This window comes from Hevea brasiliensis, chromosome 2, assembly GCF_030052815.1.
Source record: "Hevea brasiliensis isolate MT/VB/25A 57/8 chromosome 2, ASM3005281v1, whole genome shotgun sequence".
Classification (NCBI taxonomy): Eukaryota; Viridiplantae; Streptophyta; class Magnoliopsida; order Malpighiales; family Euphorbiaceae; genus Hevea; species Hevea brasiliensis.
In genome coordinates, this window is record NC_079494.1 from 106,395,529 (window position 1) to 106,413,454 (window position 17,926).

Genomic DNA, 17,926 nt, shown 5'->3' on the forward strand with positions numbered 1-17,926 from the left:
AAAAGAATTGCATTCTTAATTTCATTTATTCCTCCTGTTTAGAATATAAAATTTTACAATAATTCAATTTAATTAATTTCTTTTTCACTAATTTTTCATATTTGGAATAAAAGAAAATTTCAATTATTTCTTACCTTAAAAAATATAATTTTCAAAAAAATAAAAATTAAATATGATTGCATGAGAATTTAATGAATTATTTTCTTACAAATGATCTATTCCAAATGAGTTTTCAAACATGAAAATGTGAAAAAAAGAAATTAATTGAATTGAATTTTTATAAAATTAAAATTTTCAAAGTAGGGAAAACGAAAACATTTTGAAATCAAATTAAATAATTTGATTTTTCAAGTCAGCTATTACAGAAAGAAAATTATTTTTCATGAATATGCAAGTTTAAATCATTTTTATAGAATTAAATCTTTTTTTTGACCTATAAAAGGATATATTGTATGCATTATCAATTTTTTATATTTTTTGTGTGTGTGAAATGGCACAAATAGTTGTGAATGTTGGGTTTTACATTGAAAATTCACAAGTAGATAGAGATTATCAGGTATGAAAACGTTTTCCCTAAATAAATTAATATATGACAATCAACCACGTCATCTCTTATCTTTATATGAATATAAAAACATTTATTAAATTTTTCTAAAAAAATATTTTTAATTAATAATTTATATTTTAAAATTTTAATAATTTTATAAAATATTTAAATATTATTTACTTAAAATATATTATATAAAAAATATATTTTAATTTAATTTATTCCTTATATAAATCATTTTAAAAAATTATTTCTATAAATGATTTCAAGTAATGAATATTCAACGTATAAAATCTAAATTTATCAAGTATTTTTTTTTAAACTCAAATTTATTTATTAAAATTTAATTAGGTCAAATATTTCAAATACCATTAAATATTTGATCCGTTATTATCCCTAAGAGTAAAGCTTTTTACAATCCATAAGATATTGGTAGAAACATACGGTTAATAATTCATGTAAAATCAATTATAAACTGAAATTAGATTAATTAAATTCAGATGTAAGATTATTCATGGGTTCATAATTTTAAACCAACTGAAAATCAGATTTAATTTTCCTCCTTTGAAATAATAAATCAAATTACATGAGAATAGACGGTTGGATTTGACAAGTCTAATCCAGTTTTTTTTTTTTTTTTTTTATAAAGAAAACTTCAATAATTGAGTTATTTCAATATGAATCAAACAAAAACGATTTCATTTTCAAACCAATCTCTATAATTGGGTTGAATTCTTCGATGCCACCGTAGAGGTGAGACCATCCACTCCCCAACAAATAATAAAAAAAAAAAAAAAAGAAATTTTCAATTTTCAAAAATCAATTTCTCCCTCTCACAAATTGTTCCCGGCAACCGTACCGCTACCCACATGAATTCGTTAGAAATGTCAGTACGCCAGAACCCTAACTACCTCACAAATCACTCGTACATAGCACGATCCATTGAGATCAAATGAGTGGCCGAGTTTCCATCCAATGGAGTTCAAAGTTCTACTCACGGATTGAAGAGGCGCGTGGAAAACCACAAATTAACAGGGTGGAAAATGAGAAAAATGGGAGTTGCTGAATTTCCATGATTTGGAGGAAAAAAATGAAGATCAAAAGAAAATGGAAGAAAACGAGCATAGCATTGAATTGAAACGGAAATACGGAGCTGTGATTTGTGCGTGGGTAGGTCACGAACATGCTCATGCCCATTTTAAACACGTCAAAATTTTAAATAAATCATAAATAACTTATTTATAATTTTTTAATTTTATTAGAATTGTTTTAATTTTTAATTGTATTGAAATAATTGATTTATAATCTATATAAAACTTGTCAACTTCTTTTATTTATAAATTTTACATTTTAATATGAACAATCTAATTTTAAATTAATTATAAAAATTTACACATTTTATTTAATTTAATAATTATAATTATATTCAAACCTCCACTCCTTTAAAATGACCATTGTGGTCTTTAATATCTTGAATTTCAGTATTTTTATTTATTTTCAAACTCACCTTCAAGTCCGCGCACTAAAGCAAGAATCCGTTGATCTAAATTAATACTATATTTCTGGTCCACTTTTAAATATCAATTTAAAAAGGAAAAATTCCTCTCTCTACTCCATATTGTCTATTCTATTGTAACTTGTAGGAGAGAGAGAATGAATACATTTCAAAAAAAGGTAGTAGAGAGAGAGGGAATGAAAATAATCAGAGAGATGATTATTCAGTCACCATCTCCACAAGTTCCAATCTCCGCAATTTCTCTCATTGGTTTCATTTTCTCCTTCTCTCCATCTTCAATATCATATTAATCCTTCCTTTCCATTTTCTTTTTGATCCATTATACGCCTTGTTGATCTAACGCATACATACATACATACTCTTAATTTCAATATCCTAATCCTCGATTCTCGAGCACACCACTTAACCGATTCAAGCCATCCTTTCCATTTTGCTGGCTGCTATTAGAGTTTCGGTTTCGCGTTTCCTTTTTTGTTGTGTATTGGATTACAACTACAGATAGTTAGAATCCGAGGCAAATTCGTAATTGCTCTAATCTATCGGGTATAAACCGAAAGGGAGAACTGGGTATTGATTGAGAGCTCCGTTTGAACCCAACAGTATCTGCGTAAAGATTGAAAAGGGAGAGGGAAGAGTTGGGTCCTTTTTGGGGGAGGCTACATTTTTTTACTCTTTTTTTTTTTTTTTTTTTGGGTTCTAGCTGGGTTGGATAAAGGGTTGGCTTTATAGCATGCGAGTTGTTTTTAATAAAGGAGGGAGCGTCAAGGGGGAACAGAGAGAGGGATCGGGATAGTGAAGGAGAGGAGACAATAGTCAGTAAGTGAGTGAATAAAAAATGCAAGAACCAAAGACCAAGAGCAATGGTGGTAATGAAGATTCCAAGAAGAAGGAAAGGCATATAGTTACCTGGACTCAACAGGTTCTCTCTTTCTCTTCTGCGTTTCTTCTCTGTTTCTATTCTGTTTCTTCTGCATTGGAGAGTTGAAGGGTTTTTTTTTTTTTTTGACCTGAATCGCGTGCGTGCAGGAGGATGATATTCTCCGCCAGCAAATTAGCTTGCATGGAACTGAAAAGTGAGAATATTACTTTGTTTTGCTTTTCTTCTATTTTCTGGTTATCTGGGTTTTACCTGTATTATTTAGAGTTTAGCACGATAAAATTTGAGGAGTTTGTTAACTTTTCCATTGCAGTTGGGCGATCATTGCTTCTAAATTCAAGGACAAAACAACAAGACAATGTAGAAGAAGGTTAGTTAACGATCATGGCGGTGTTGAAATCGAAAAGTCATCCAATGATCCTTTGTTTGGTGGATGTAGATGCTTATTTAACCAGTGAAAGAAAGAAAAGAACTTTTATTTTTTTTTACTTTAATTATCAGCATCATTTGATATTTAATGTTGGTAATGTGATTATTGTAGATGGTACACATATTTGAATTCTGATTTCAAGAAGGGGGGATGGTCGCCAGAGGAAGACATGCTCTTGTGTGAGGTAATCAATGCATTTTTTGTGCATTTTGTAGACTTCATAAACCTGTACCGTTGATTTGTTCTCTAATGGTTTCATAGTGATGGCACAAGGTTCATTCTATAGAAACTTAACCTTTCATAACTTGTACAAGCTATCTGTCCCCCAACCATGCTCTTTTTGAGCATGTGTTATCCTTTTTTTTTTTTTTTTCATTTTCTTTCGTTATGTATTTGGTTCCTCTATCTGTAGCTGCTATAATTAGATCTCAAGTTTATGAAATGGCAAAAACTATTTGAAAGTGGGCTGGACTGAGAAATGATTGCTGTTCTTCCAGTTCAAAAGGTTGAGCAGAAACAGCTATTACACTTCAGTCTAGATTGGGTTTATCCCATTCGATGTGGTTGCTCTATCTGATAACTTGAGATGATCTGCAGGCCCAGAAAATATTCGGTAACAGATGGACGGAAATAGCCAAAGTTGTTTCTGGCAGGTATAAAATATCTTTGGCCCAATGTAATCAGAAATTTCTTTTTGCTTTTATGCTTATCCTATCTTTGTTTAAATGTGCTGCTCATGCAGAACGGATAACGCTGTGAAGAATCGGTTCTCCACTCTGTGCAAAAAGAGAGCGAAATATGAGGCTTTAGCAAAAGAGAATAAAAACGCATCTATCAACTCCAACAACAAAAGAATCCTTTTCCATAATGGGTTCAATGCAGATGGAACACCAGAAAATGCAGCACCTGCTAAGAAAACGAGGTACAATGGATGGGTTTAGTGTTCAATACCAAAGGACTTCACACAGTAAAACTCATTTTTGATGTTATTCAGGAGGTCCCACATCCCTGTTCATTCAGAGCATAGAAAATTGGCGGATAGATCACACCTGCAATGTGGAAATCAGCAGTCTAGGCCTCCATTTTCAGTGTTGGCTCAAAATTTACACAATGTTAATGTGACTGGGCAGCATCATGCCATAAATACCAAGGAGGTCTCCATTGATGGTAAATAACCTTAAAAAAAAGGATTTCTGAATTATGATGTGATTAAATTGCCCTACAAAAACTGTGAAACACATTTGGAGTTTCGCAAAAGACAAAAACAAGTTCCACGAATTTTCGTCTTGATCAATTTAGTTTGTTTTAATCTTAATCTAAACTCTTAGAAACTTAATATTTTTCTTTCTTCCTGTTTGTTCAGCATCTCAAAACAGTAAGATTCAAGGAACGTATCTCAGAAAGGATGACCCAAAGATAACAGTTTTGATGCAACAAGCAGAACTTCTCAGTTCACTTGCATTGAAAATTAACACAGAGAATACAGACCAGAGTCTAGAAAATGCATGGAAGGTGAGTCCATCTAATGCATTTGTATAGGAACAGTCTTTAACTAGCATATTCAGTACAGAGCTGAATCTCTACCCTGGAGAACAGAGGTTTTGGCGGAAGAGGGCATGGGCAAGGTCTTTAGAGTTATGGGGTCCAGACGTGAGCAAAGCACATGCGTGGTGCAAAATGGGAATTCAAGTGGATTGAATGCCCTAAATGCATATTCATTCTTACAGACAATAGATTTAATCGTTTTCTAAATTAGTTTTGCCTTCTTGTCAGACCAAGTATGCTCAGGCATTAAGAAAAGGTTGAATTGATTACACTGTTCCTCACAAACTTAAGAAGAGGACCCTAAACTTCTTATTTGAGTGGAATGGATGCTGTGCATGCAGATTTAGTATGTCCTCATATTTTTCAATATATATGATTTCAGGTCCTTCAAGACTTCTTGAATCAGAAAGAAAATGATATCCTCAGATACAGATTCACTGACATCGATTTTCAACTTGAAGACTTTAAAGACTTTATAGAGGATTTAAGGAGTAGTAATGATGGGAGTCGACCATCTTGGAGGTAATAAAAACTGCGTGGTTTGATATTCTGGTTTAAGCAAGTTCTGCACATCATAGAGTGTCTAATTGCTGGTTAAAACATTGTAGGCAACCTGATCTATATGAGGAGTCTCCAGCCAGCTCCGAATACAGTACAGGATCAACTCTAATGCCTTGCACAGCTCCTGACAAAACAGAACAAACTCAGGTTGAGATTGGTGCACTGCATGAGGACTTTCCAATTGAATTACAATCAGTTCATGTGAAAGAGCAAAGAGATGTGGATGAATGCGAGAAAGAATCTATTTCGTGTGCAAACATAACTCAAGGTAATAAATTTTCTTATCTCAAACAATGGCCTAAACTGGACAGTTTTCTTACCATGTAGAATAGAAGGTATTCCCATAAAATTACTGATATAAAACAAGAAGAACAAAAATCAAGAGAAACAAATTCTCAAGATTTAAGTAAAAACAAATTCTCAATAATTCTTGTTAATTCTCAGTAATAATCAGAATTACTGAATTTTATTTATAGAGTTTTGTAACCTGAATTACGTTAGGATTAGAAACCCTAAAACAATAAAATACTAAGCCAATACTAATTAAGAATTCTAAACAAACTTAAACTAGGTAAATAATAACAGCCTAATAATAATTAGATTCCTAAAAAAAATCTTAAACTTCTTAATTCTATAATTCCTAAACTTCCAATACTGCATCAATTAGCTGATGACTCTAAATGCATTGCAGGGGTGATATTTCCATCTTTTGATCAGCAAGCCCACGATGACACAGTTGTTTCTGCCTCATCAAGTACAGAGTTCAGTTCACCCATTCAAGTTACTCCACTTTTCAGATCATTAGCAGCAGGGATTCCCAGCCCAAAATTTTCAGAAAGTGTAAGTTCACTCAAACCATTTATCATACTAGATACAAAAACATTGGCCATAGTTGATAAGGCTTGTGAACTTTCACCTTATTAGTATTAGTGGTCATAATGGTAGCAGTAGTAGCAGCAGCATTGGTGGTAGTAGTAAAGCTCTTAATTATACTAGTAGAATTTCTGGACTTTCCACATCAAGTAAGCAACTTTGAAATATATAGCAGTGCTGTGCTTATTAAATGCCATTTCACCAGTAGAAGAAAGTCATAGAAATACTACTACTTGCTCCTTCCTGGGTCATAACTGTAATGATTACAGTACCAGGAAGTGAACCATTGATTATCAAGTCATCAGCAGTATTAGTACTTGCTTATTATCAGGCCTTTATTAGGTTAACAATCGTCTCACTAAGTATGTAGGAATGTTAACAATCAACTGCATTGACAGACTTCTGAATTTGCTCCATTGATGAGTGGCATAGATGATACAGTAATGGTGATAAGGAAAATAGTAGTTAAGTCTGCTACCTGTCAATCCATTAGATGGCTTTTTGTACTGATAATCAAGCCATCATCATGACTTTGAATTAGTTGTAATTAAGCCATTAGGAGTTGTGTTAGTAGAGCTACATATGTAGTCTACATTTTTTATCGTGCAGTTGAAACGTAACAGCATTAGCTGCTGCTTTTACAGCCATTTCGGTCTAAAAGAATTAAATTCAAGTTACATTGTAATCTATAAACTTTATCCTAAACATTACTAACCTACAATATATGGTTATCAATTCCACTTTTGAAGTCACCTAACTTCAACCTGAAGTCAAACTCTAAGAAGTTACAGAATAAATTTGTGTTCCATGTCTACATCTGTCATCCCCTATAAACTTGCCAAGATTAACTCAAATCAAAGTGGCCAAAAATGTTATCAGAGCCAAGGGCAAAAGAAGCTATAATTATACTCCATATGTATGTATGCAAATATTCAACTTAGGAAGCTGAATAATTTTGTGATCCAAATCTCAACACTTCATGTAGACCAGATAGGAGGCAAAGAACAAGCATGGCTGATACAAATTTTTAGATAATTACATAACACACCATTTGTAGCCATTAACTCATTTTTTGGATCTTATATTCAATTTTGCCATTAACTCGTTTTTTGTATCTTTCATTCAATTTTTCTTTTCTTTAAGCCCAATCATCCAATTCTTACTTTTAATTAACCAAGCAATTAAACAAACACTTATCCACATAGAATAAGAATATGACATTGCTTGTAAGAAGTGGATCAAGATCAACAAAGTCAAGAGTTTGCCAAACTTTTTTTAAGGTGTTATACGTGAACAACCAGCAAACCACCTTAAGAATTGGTTCTTCTGTGTCATAAGTCATAACTGCCATCAAAAGCAACCATTCACAAGAATAGCCTATCTGTCTAGCTCTATTTAAACCTTCTAGGTAGCTCAAGTGAAATCTAGTTTCTATATGTTCCCTATCAAATTGTTAATGATGGATACTAAAGATTACTTGATTGCGTTAATTTAATTCCTTCTGCTAGTGAATCTAGATTGAATTAAATTTTGAAAAAAATAAAAACAATGTTCTGTCTCAAATCCTAATAAGGTATCTGGATGTGCTGCCCTTCTTGATGTAATGTCTCTCAGTTTTCAATGTTAATAAAGTTCTGCCATTAACATACAGAATTACAGATCACATGGAGCTAAAAGCCAACTCCAATAATGGCTGTCTTTCATAAGTCGCTGCATTAGTGTTTTTGTGGGCTTCTTACACACACACACACACACACACACACACGCACACACACGCATATATACGTACATGACACCAAATATTTCTGACATTTTGATGCCAGACTAACCTCTCCTTTTATTTTTCTTTGGCCTTTTTTCAGGAAAGGAACTTCCTATTAAAAACACTTGGAGTGGAGTCTCCTTGTCCCAATCCAAGCATCAATCCTTCTCAACCGCCCCTTTGCAGAAGAGCCCTCCTCCAAAGTCTATAACAAACCTCTCTGAACCATCTCACCTACAGAAAATGGTCTAGCCCTTTCTTTTCTTCTCTTGTTTAATGTCAGTTTCCTAGGATTGCAGCCATCATGGCCCAAAGTTTTATTAGGAGGCATATTAGATCTGCATTCCAAGACTCATTGTCTAGAATGCAATGGTGCATTCTAGCATCTGAGACACATCTAACGATGTGATCTGAGTTCATTTTTCTTTTCCCTTATTAGAAAGTAAGACCCTAATACTCACATTTAAAACCAGTGTGCTTGTTAATGTGTGTCATTCTTTTGTTTGTCTTGATTTGGTTTCGGGTGTTCCATCTTCCGATCCAGTTTTTGGCCTTTGATTCGTCATCTGTACAGAACCTACTATATGATTTAGTATTTAGAATGTAATTATACTTTGGCAACTCGCCTATATATAATTAAAGAAGCAGAGGAAAAAGGAAAAAAAAAATTAGAGGATTAACCAGCTGATTGGATTCCTTTTTGGTGTTTTTGAGTGTGCATAGGGCATAGAATAAGTTTCTCCCCTTTTCCTTTTCAGATTTCTAATGTAATAGAACTCTTGTGATTGGAATGAAAATGTGTTTTGGTGTTGGTGTGCATATACTTCATTTTATCTATTGCAGCTCATGCATTTACCTCATTTATATTTATACTACTAAGATAATATAAGAATTCTGCAGCAGAAAGTGCAACATTGGAGATGCAGAGACAAGCTTGAAAATGAAATTGTTCTTCTCACTTGCTCTGCGGTTCTTGGAAACAAGAGGGAAAATGAAAAGGAAATTCCTCCAAGGATTGCTTGTAAGGGAATCAGGAAACCCATTGTGACTATATTGCTGCATTTTCTTCCATTCTCTCTCATTGCTTTCAAGAACCAGAATTCTGCTTATCTGCTGTAAAAAAAATTAAAGAAAATAAAAGAGAGGTAGAAATGGGCTTACCTACGGAAGGGAAAAACTACTACTTGTCTTGATGTGGCATCCAAGAAACCATCCAACTCTCCTTGCTCCCTCTTTCAGAGTTTGTTTGCTTCTGTGGAAAATGTTGTGGGGGAAGAAGGGTCCTGGGAACTCTCTGTTGCTTAGGATGGTGGACTCATATTAGTAGAATGCTAGTGGGGGACAAGCATAATAACGACCAAAGCAAAAGTTAAGGGTAAAGGGAACCTCATACAAAATAAAGTGCATTCACTATCACTGGACACAACTTTCTCGAGAGAAGTTATAGTTGACTATTTTGACCATCTAAATTCAAATGCAAAATAACATTTTTTTTTAAAGAAATGCAAATGAAGCTTCTAAATTAAGTGTAAAATTATGAAATATTTTTTAAAAAATTATTACGAGGGATGAAAGCATGTTTTCAGTGGCTCACAAATCGACCTGTTGTAATAGAACTCATTCTTATAATGAATGGGAGGAAATTAAACTGCTTTTATTCTACTCAGTAATGCATTTTAGCTAAGCATTAATCAAAGACAAGGGCTACCTCTTCAGTGAAACCATAACACTAACAAGGGTAGCCCAGTGACTACACCTTAATCTTAAGACTAAATAAGATCAAATGGTAGAGAGGTGTGAAATTCAAATCCCACCGTCCTCAAAAAAGTGGTGTCTAGACAATTCCCTAAATAGATCCACAGTCCCTTTCTGATACAACTCTTTTCTGACACGCTATCCCACTAACCATGCAAGTTTCTATAGGAGCAAACCTACAACTATACACAATTCAAAAAGAAAAAGCCCCCAAATAAGCTCTTAAATTTTAGTTTGATAATCAATTGAGCCATGACTTTTTAGAATACTCAATTGAACCCTTAAAATCTTTAAAATAGAACCAATTAGTTACAGAACATAAACTCCTGTTAACTTGACCTACGCGAGTCCACTTACCATTTTACCTGAATCAATTGAAATGACCTCACCAAGGACGGAGCCAGGGGTGTGGGCAATGCCCCCTGAAATTTTGAAAATTTTTAAAGATTTAATGATAATTTAAAAAATAATTCTATTTTTATATTAAATTTTGATGAGTATGGAAACATGAAGGTTTTAAAAGTTTTAAGTAAGTTTAATAGTAATTTTATATAAATTTTATTTTACAATTATGAAATAGTTATCATCATTAGTTAATCAATCATTCAATCAACACCCAAGTAAGTAATTTATTAATAAATCATGTATTTTAATTGCACCCTTAAACTAAAATTCTGGCTCTGAACCTCACCTAGCCCCTGAGGATCAAGATGCAGATGAATCTAAAGCTCTGGGTAGTGGGAGGAGCTCCAAAAAAACCTGTGAAAATGAAGGACCATTCAAAGAAAGATAGATACCTCTTCAAGTGAAGAGATGAACCATTTGACTCAAGAACCCTTCAACTTAGCCAAAAAGGCAAGCAAGTTCCTCGGCCCCTACAGCATATGAGGAATGTTCATGCTGGGATTATCAGCAATGAAGTTGCATGCCCTAGTTGCAACAAAATGGAGTATGCATTTTGTATTCTTTCCTGCGCAGCAATGCCAATTTGTTCATGACTGCTAAATCTTTTTGGTCTGGTCTATCCATAGCCAAATGGAGGAAATTAGTTGGCCTTGTGTGCTGATGCTGTATGTGATTATCAGGTTAGTGAACGGATTTCAGATGCTTGCAAGTAAGGAAAAGAAAGAGATGTGAGGTCAGTGGCTTAATACGGACATGCTCAAATCAATATGTTTTAACAAAAAATAAAGGCAGTCAGTAAATGTTTCAATAAAAAATGAAAGTATGAAAAATAAGAGTAATGAATTGTAAAAAACTGAGAATAAAAGGTCGACGAAAAATGAGAGTAATGAATTGCATGCTTTGACAGATGTTAATAACTTATTTATAAGGTACGAGATAGTGTATTTGTACAATTTTTGGGATTTTGATAATTCATATTTAGCTATATTCCTTTATATATTACAAAAATGTAACATATTATTTGAGTGATATTTTCGTTTGTAATTTAATATATTTCAACAGCTTTTATTCGATTTATAAGATTTATTTATTCGTACTTAAATTGAGCTCTCTTTTTCAACTTTCTTATACTTAATCTTGTCTGAATTCCTTATTTTTTGTCCATATAAGTTATGAATTCAAATCCCTTATAATTTGGATCAGACTTAAAAGGATTCGACTCTTTTGAGAATTGATTCGAATTTTGCCACGTATTATATCATGTGCTATACTCAAATCCAAAAAAACTTGACTGGGTTTCACTAAAGCCTTGCAGAAAGAAGATTAAAGATTCAAAAAAAAAAAAAAATGGGATGATTCTATAGACGTATTCAGTTAAATACTCTTGAAACTTTGGTTAAAGTGTCTTTGAAGTTGATTGTTTCAGCCTTCTAATAGAATGGGCTCTCTGCGTGTTCTCTAATGTATCATTCATGTGGGTTCTTGCGATGACTCTATAAAAGAATTTGGTTGTTGTAACTAATCTTGGTTCAATATGGGGCAGGTCAAATGATGGTCATGAAGATGAGTGAGAGAAATCAAAGGAATTAAGCAGAGGCCCACCAAACGGAGGTTAATGGTCACTTCCATTCTATTTTATTTTAATAATATAAAGTCTTCATATTTTCATTTTAAAAATTTTAAGAATTCAATTGATTAGTCTAAAAAGTCAACATTTGGCCAAAAAGAAAAAAAGTTATCATTATTTCATCACCAAGCAGACTACAGCAATTGATAGGCAGGGTGGCTATTGATTAGATATCCTAACTGCAACGGTGTCGTGGCCAGCCAATACTAAACATCGGACGGTGAAAATTATTCAAGTCAACGTCTCTCACATGGATCATGGCTAACCAGTGAGTCCCACCTTATTGAGTCCGTATGATTGTGAGATTGCCTCATCATATACTATCCTATAGTACAGGTTATCAATTGCTTGATTTTCTACGAAGACATTAAGAGTCAATTCAAAAATACCGAATAGAATGAAATTTCCAAGCTTTAACACCATGATCACAGCCAAATTGGAGGAAAACTAGAACCCAGAAATCTATTTACTCCTATTTGTTAAACCATCCATACATCGAACATATTATGATGTAAAGGCCATCCGAACTTGCTATTTCAATATAGGATCTATTTCGAATTTAGTTTACATTTACCGATTCGTACCGTTGTCTAAATTTGAAACCATTGCACCTTCTGGCTACAATGACCATATAAAAAGATTATAATAAGAGAGAGAGAGAGAGAGAGAGAGAGAGAGAGAGAGAGAGAGAAGAGGGGGGAGAGCGAAGAGGGGGAGAAAATATGAGAAAATATGAATATGAAGTTCAAAATTGTTAGAAAACCCTCTTCATGCAGCCTTTCTCTTCTTTTGCAGTTTCTGCAACTTCTTCCACTTGAGATAGATTTGGTATGACAACCCTGAAAAGACCATGACTACACAGCCCCATTGTTTAGTTGACAAAGGATTGCCGCTCAACAGTGAAGACACCACGATGCTTACAAATTTGCGGGTCGTAGTGATGGTCGTGTTAGCGAGAGAGCCAAATCGGCTTATAGTTAAAAATATGAAATTCTGCCCCACTGCACCACAGAGGCAATAGAGAAAAATGTCCCAAGCTGCCTCAGGGTGCTGCTTACAGAATCGAACTGCCTCAAATCCAATGCCCTGTGGCCACCCAAACATGTAGAGCATATTATATATAGTACCCCATAAATTCATTCCCAGCATTATGTCCCAGGCAGTTGTCTTCGGATACCTGAAAAAGACAGATTGATATGAATGAGAAATGGAGATGCAAATGAAAGAGAGTACAAGTGCATTAATCTCTAATAATAATAATAATAATAACTGAAAAAAAAACCTACTGAATTATCCATTCACTGCCAACTGAGAATAACTGACAAATTCAGTTAACTTTCATCATAGAACCAAGAAAAGAAAAAAAATACTATAATATCATAATGTTATACAGTCAGCTTTGAATTAAAACAGATATAAATGCAAATAGAATAAAAATTTTCAAGCATATACCTTGCAGTCAGTGAATCCTGAGTTGCATTTGTAAATCCATCAAATGCAAGGTTCAAAAAGCAAAGGCCGTATCCAAGGGGCGCATTTGGATGCGCCAGCTTGCTAATGGTCTTTGAGCTAGTCTGAAATCAGTGACAGCAATCAGAGAAAAAGTAAAGAGTCAATATTAAGATTTTATTGATTCAAGATAAGTTTTCTGAAGAAATTCTTAAAATGCATTCCTGACCTTCAATAATGCAAAAATAGATACCCCTCCAGCAACAAGGAAAGTACATATATACTCTGGAAAGGTGTATCTGATACCATAAACTAAAGTGCCCATCAACATAACTGCAGAAGAAGATAACACAGTCCATTAGTTATTAATAACAACTATTAGAATAGACAATGCTTAATCAAGATATATAAATAAATTCAGCTACAAGCAATTTCCCATATCTTTCAAATAAGTGCATGCATCTTCCTGCAACTTCCCGCAATAAATCCACCATTACCCCACATGTTTAGCTCTCATGACTTGATCATTATTCTGCTACTTGTACTAAATATCTATTTAAGACCAACAGAAAAACAAATAATAATAATAATAATAATTAAAAAAAAAACTTGCTAAGTTCAGCCATAGTAACATACTCAGATACCCAAATTGTTCTAGACTTGACGCACTATTATTTATTAGCTATGAAACATTTAACGTATGAAGACATTCCTCTAATAATATCTCCGTGATAACCATCACCAAATTTCCATTTGATCGTTCTTCAAATAGACTTAGCAATAAAAAGGCACAAATCCACTATGACAAAATAACATAACTAGAATATTAACTAAAGAAACTTCTTGCATCAGAATGCACCAGCTGCAGCAAAGATATTCTAACAAACACAATTAAGAAGCAAGAATTTTTCCTTCTCATAATATTGCAAAGGCCTTAAAGGCAACAGAACATGCAAATTTAACAACAAAACTACTGATTTAAGACCAAAGTCGATAAAGATTCAGAAGATTAATCAATCGTGCAAAATAGAAAGTAAGATTCTTTAAGCCAAGTAATTAAGAAACTACAAAAACACAAATATTATACCAGGAATCATTTTTGAGGATTTTGCCAGGACCTGCACACACCAGAACATCATTATTATCAAATGAAATTAACAACAACTCATCATCAATAACACACATTTTTAAGATAATATCATTATGAACTCACTCTTCACTATCGTACCTTAATAATACAGGGGCAAACTGGTGATAACAACAGAGAATATTTATAAGGTACAAAGAAAACTCAACATACCTGGGCAGGATAGCTAATATATTTTAATGCTTCGATCCCCATGGCGGGGCCAATTGTGTTTGTAATGCCTGCGCTCCAGTATGTCCACCAGGGGGCGCCACCTGCACTGCTTCTGGACCAAATCTTTATCACTGTTGAATAACAAGTAATTTTAGCATCAATTAACACATTTACCCACAGCAATGAATATATAAGAAAGGGTATAAAGGAACTCACTCATATAAGACCAAACTAAGCAGACAACATTTTGCGCCAGATTTAGGAATGCCAGATGCTCAAACCTCTTCCCATCCGGACCAAATCGTTTTGTTGATCTAAAGAGAAAAATGACTATCCATTAAACCAATCCAACCTCACAAAGTGCACTAGTTTAAAGACGAGTGATTGCTTAAATGCACCTGAATGGAATTAAATACATACGATGTTTTTCAAAAACAAAAAAGCATACGATGTTCGCAGTATTCATTTCAATTGCAAAAGTCATCCCTCCAGGTACTCAATTGAAAACCAAGCGTCCATTTGCCATTAAAATCCAAAACTGGAACCCTAAAATTAGAAGACTAATAAACTATCAACTTGGATCCCTAATATAACCCGCTACATTGCTCATTTTCCATACCCTAATTTTTTTTCACCAAATTCAAATTCTCGACTAAAATCCGATTCTCAGATCCATCCCTTCACAAAACGCCCGATTAATCTATCCGTTTACAATAAATGCAGCTTTATTTCCAAATAAGAAATCAAACCGACACCAATAGCTTAAAAGAAGCATCATCAAATAATATATCGAAAACAGACAAAAAGGTAGAGAGAGAGAGAGAGAGGTTACATACAGAGTTTCTTGGAGAACGCCTTGGTAAATGTAAGCCGACCAGATTCCGGCAACGCAAAAGGCCAACACTAACACTCGCCGGAGACCGGCGCCGTGTGCTTCCATTTCGCCGCCGGAAGTCCCGATTACAAAATTTTTGGCGGGGTTTTCTCTCTCTCTCTCTGTTTTTTTTTTTTAAAAAATAACGGGAACAAGAAAAACAAAGTAAAAAAGAAATAGATCCAAAGGGCGATAGCAGCTAGGACCGAAATGCGATGAAATGGAAACTCGGAAAGTAATAGTGTGTTTTCAAGTTATAACGGCCAAGCTACGATTTTCTTCGTGCTATAAAGCGGTAGGAAATGCTACCAGCGCGAAGCAACGTGGTTTTTCCACGTGGATGTTCGTTATTGGATCAATGACTTCACCTCGCGTTTCTAATTGGCTGTTGAAACGTGGAAACTTCTTCCGGGCTTCTTCTTTCGTAACATGGGCCCCTTCGATGCAACTGTAGTGGATCCTCCATTTTCAGAACTCAGAAGTAGACTTTTTTTTTTTTAATAAATAGATAGTAAAATATTTTTATTTTTTTTTAGAATAGTAAAACATTTTTATCTTTGACCTTCAAGTAAATTAGAAAAGTTCTTTAATTCAATAACATATTATTATTTTTTATTAATACTAATAATAATATTTAAATTCTTGAAATTTATCTTGTATAATAATATATTGTTATTTTTATTAAAAATTAATTTATTTTTATATATTTATATATTTAAATATTATAATTAAAAATATATATATTAATATATTATTAAAATGATGTCTAAAATTTATATTTCAAACTATATTTTACTTTTTAATAAATAAATTTATATTATATACTAATAAATTAAAATAAGAAAAAAAAATTCCTATGAAGCAAAATGGTGGGATGAGGGATCCTGCCTCGTTGCCATTAAATTAACAAAGTTAGTAGATTAATAAATGAAAAGTTTGAACCTTTTATAGTTAAATTTTAGCAAAAATATATTAAACTGGTAGACATTTATCTTATTAGTGTTTTTTTTAAATTATTTATCCCTTTTTTTTTCCTATCCTTTTCTATTAATTTAAATATATTTAATATAATTAATATTAAATATATATATATCATATTACTAATACATTTTTTAAAAAAAATTACCCGCTTCATTCTATAAAAATATACTTACTTTCTTTTTTATTTATCCCTTACTTTTTATTTTAAAATATTAAATAATTTATTTATTAATTAACATATCCACATTTAATATACATTAAAAAATAAAATTCATTAGTTTTAGGAATAATTTAATGCTACTTTAATCCCACGAAAATAAATTCACTTTTCTTTTTCTTTTTCATCTATCATATATTATAAACCACTTTCTATTTTGCAATTGTGTTATTTTTTTTAATATTTCCCTATTTAATATGTATTGAGAAAATAAAATTTATTAATTTAAAAAAATTAATAACATGAATTATTTAATTTTGAATGAAATAATTTGAATGAATGGTATATTAAGAAAAGATTAAATAAAATTTATTATTTTAACTATATTAATTATATTTTTTATATTATATAAAAATAAAATTAATTATATTTTTGTGAGATGGATGAAATAACATAAATTATTTAATTTTAATGAAATAATATGAATAGATATACATTAAAGGATTAATTCATAATATTTAAAAACTTAGATACAATAGAATTTGAGAAAATATTTATATTTTTTTATTGTTAATCCTTAAATTTAAGACCGAACTTGCCAAGTTAAACAAGTCCAATTCTTTAGGGCTTTGTTTGGGGCCCAGTAAGGTTCTGTTCCACTCCAAAAATCTACCTATTTATTTAATTGGATTGATTTTTAATTCTAAAGCTCATTATTATTATTATTATTATTTGGAAAAGGTCAAATGCTTGTTGTATATTGGACAATCTTGTGCCTTTATTAAATATATGTATTCTTAAAATCTTTTATTATAATCAAAAAATTAAATTGAATCATTTTTTAATTTTTAATTTAAACAGTTTAAAAATCCAATTATTATTCTATAGAAATTTTGATTTTTGATTCGGCATATATATATTTTTTTTTTGGGGACTTATTATAGAGGCCTGATGTTTCAATAAATGGGCTTTCTTTTTTTGTTTCTAACTGAGGTTCAATGGCCATCATCCTTTCCCCTTTAGTCCGGTCCATATTCACTAAAAAGCTTAAACTCTATATCAATAATCCTAACACTTTATTAGGATTCTTAATTGTAGAATAATTAATTCTTCATTTGTTTTGAGAAAATTTTTTTAAAAAATATTTTCTATTTTTTTAGTATTTAAGTCATTTAAAAAATTAGTTAATAAAAAATATTTTTCTAATAAAAAAATTAATTTTTCTTTTAAGAAAAAGTGATTTCTTTTTAAAAAAAAAAAATTATTT

At 32.2% G+C, this 17,926-nt stretch overlaps 2 protein-coding genes and 1 long non-coding RNA gene across 4 annotated transcripts; 1 reads left to right on the forward strand and 2 right to left on the reverse strand.

Annotated features, from left to right (window-relative positions):
* The first annotated feature begins 2,041 nt into the window (after positions 1-2,041).
* Positions 2,042-8,930, forward strand: LOC110643715 (transcription factor MYB88). Of its 2 annotated transcripts, XM_021796184.2 has the most exons (12): positions 2,047-2,982; positions 3,090-3,136; positions 3,254-3,310; positions 3,482-3,554; positions 3,968-4,023; positions 4,113-4,292; positions 4,365-4,537; positions 4,734-4,882; positions 5,298-5,437; positions 5,524-5,744; positions 6,168-6,316; positions 8,212-8,930. In XM_021796184.2, the coding sequence occupies exons 1-12, from the start codon at positions 2,899-2,901 to the stop codon at positions 8,320-8,322; spliced, it is 1,440 nt and encodes a 479-aa protein (XP_021651876.1). In that variant the 5' UTR covers positions 2,047-2,898; the 3' UTR covers positions 8,323-8,930. The 2 variants fall into 2 exon arrangements, with proteins under 2 accessions (XP_021651877.1, XP_021651876.1); XM_021796185.2 differs by lacking the exons at positions 5,524-5,744; positions 6,168-6,316; positions 8,212-8,930 and having other exon boundaries at positions 2,042-2,982; positions 5,298-5,441.
* Positions 5,162-9,485, reverse strand: LOC131174429 (uncharacterized). The gene is made up of 2 exons (XR_009144733.1): positions 9,273-9,485; positions 5,162-5,600 (listed from the first exon to the last, which is right to left on the reverse strand). It is a non-coding gene; the product is annotated as an uncharacterized LOC131174429 (long non-coding RNA).
* A 2,849-nt stretch (positions 9,486-12,334) lies between these two features.
* LOC110643716 (UDP-galactose/UDP-glucose transporter 3) lies at positions 12,335-15,784 on the reverse strand. Its single transcript, XM_021796186.2, has 7 exons — positions 15,484-15,784; positions 14,864-14,961; positions 14,648-14,778; positions 14,435-14,465; positions 13,577-13,680; positions 13,351-13,472; positions 12,335-13,075 (listed from the first exon to the last, which is right to left on the reverse strand). The coding sequence occupies exons 1-7, from the start codon at positions 15,585-15,587 to the stop codon at positions 12,667-12,669; spliced, it is 999 nt and encodes a 332-aa protein (XP_021651878.2). The 5' UTR covers positions 15,588-15,784; the 3' UTR covers positions 12,335-12,666.
* Positions 15,785-17,926: the final 2,142 nt, after the last annotated feature.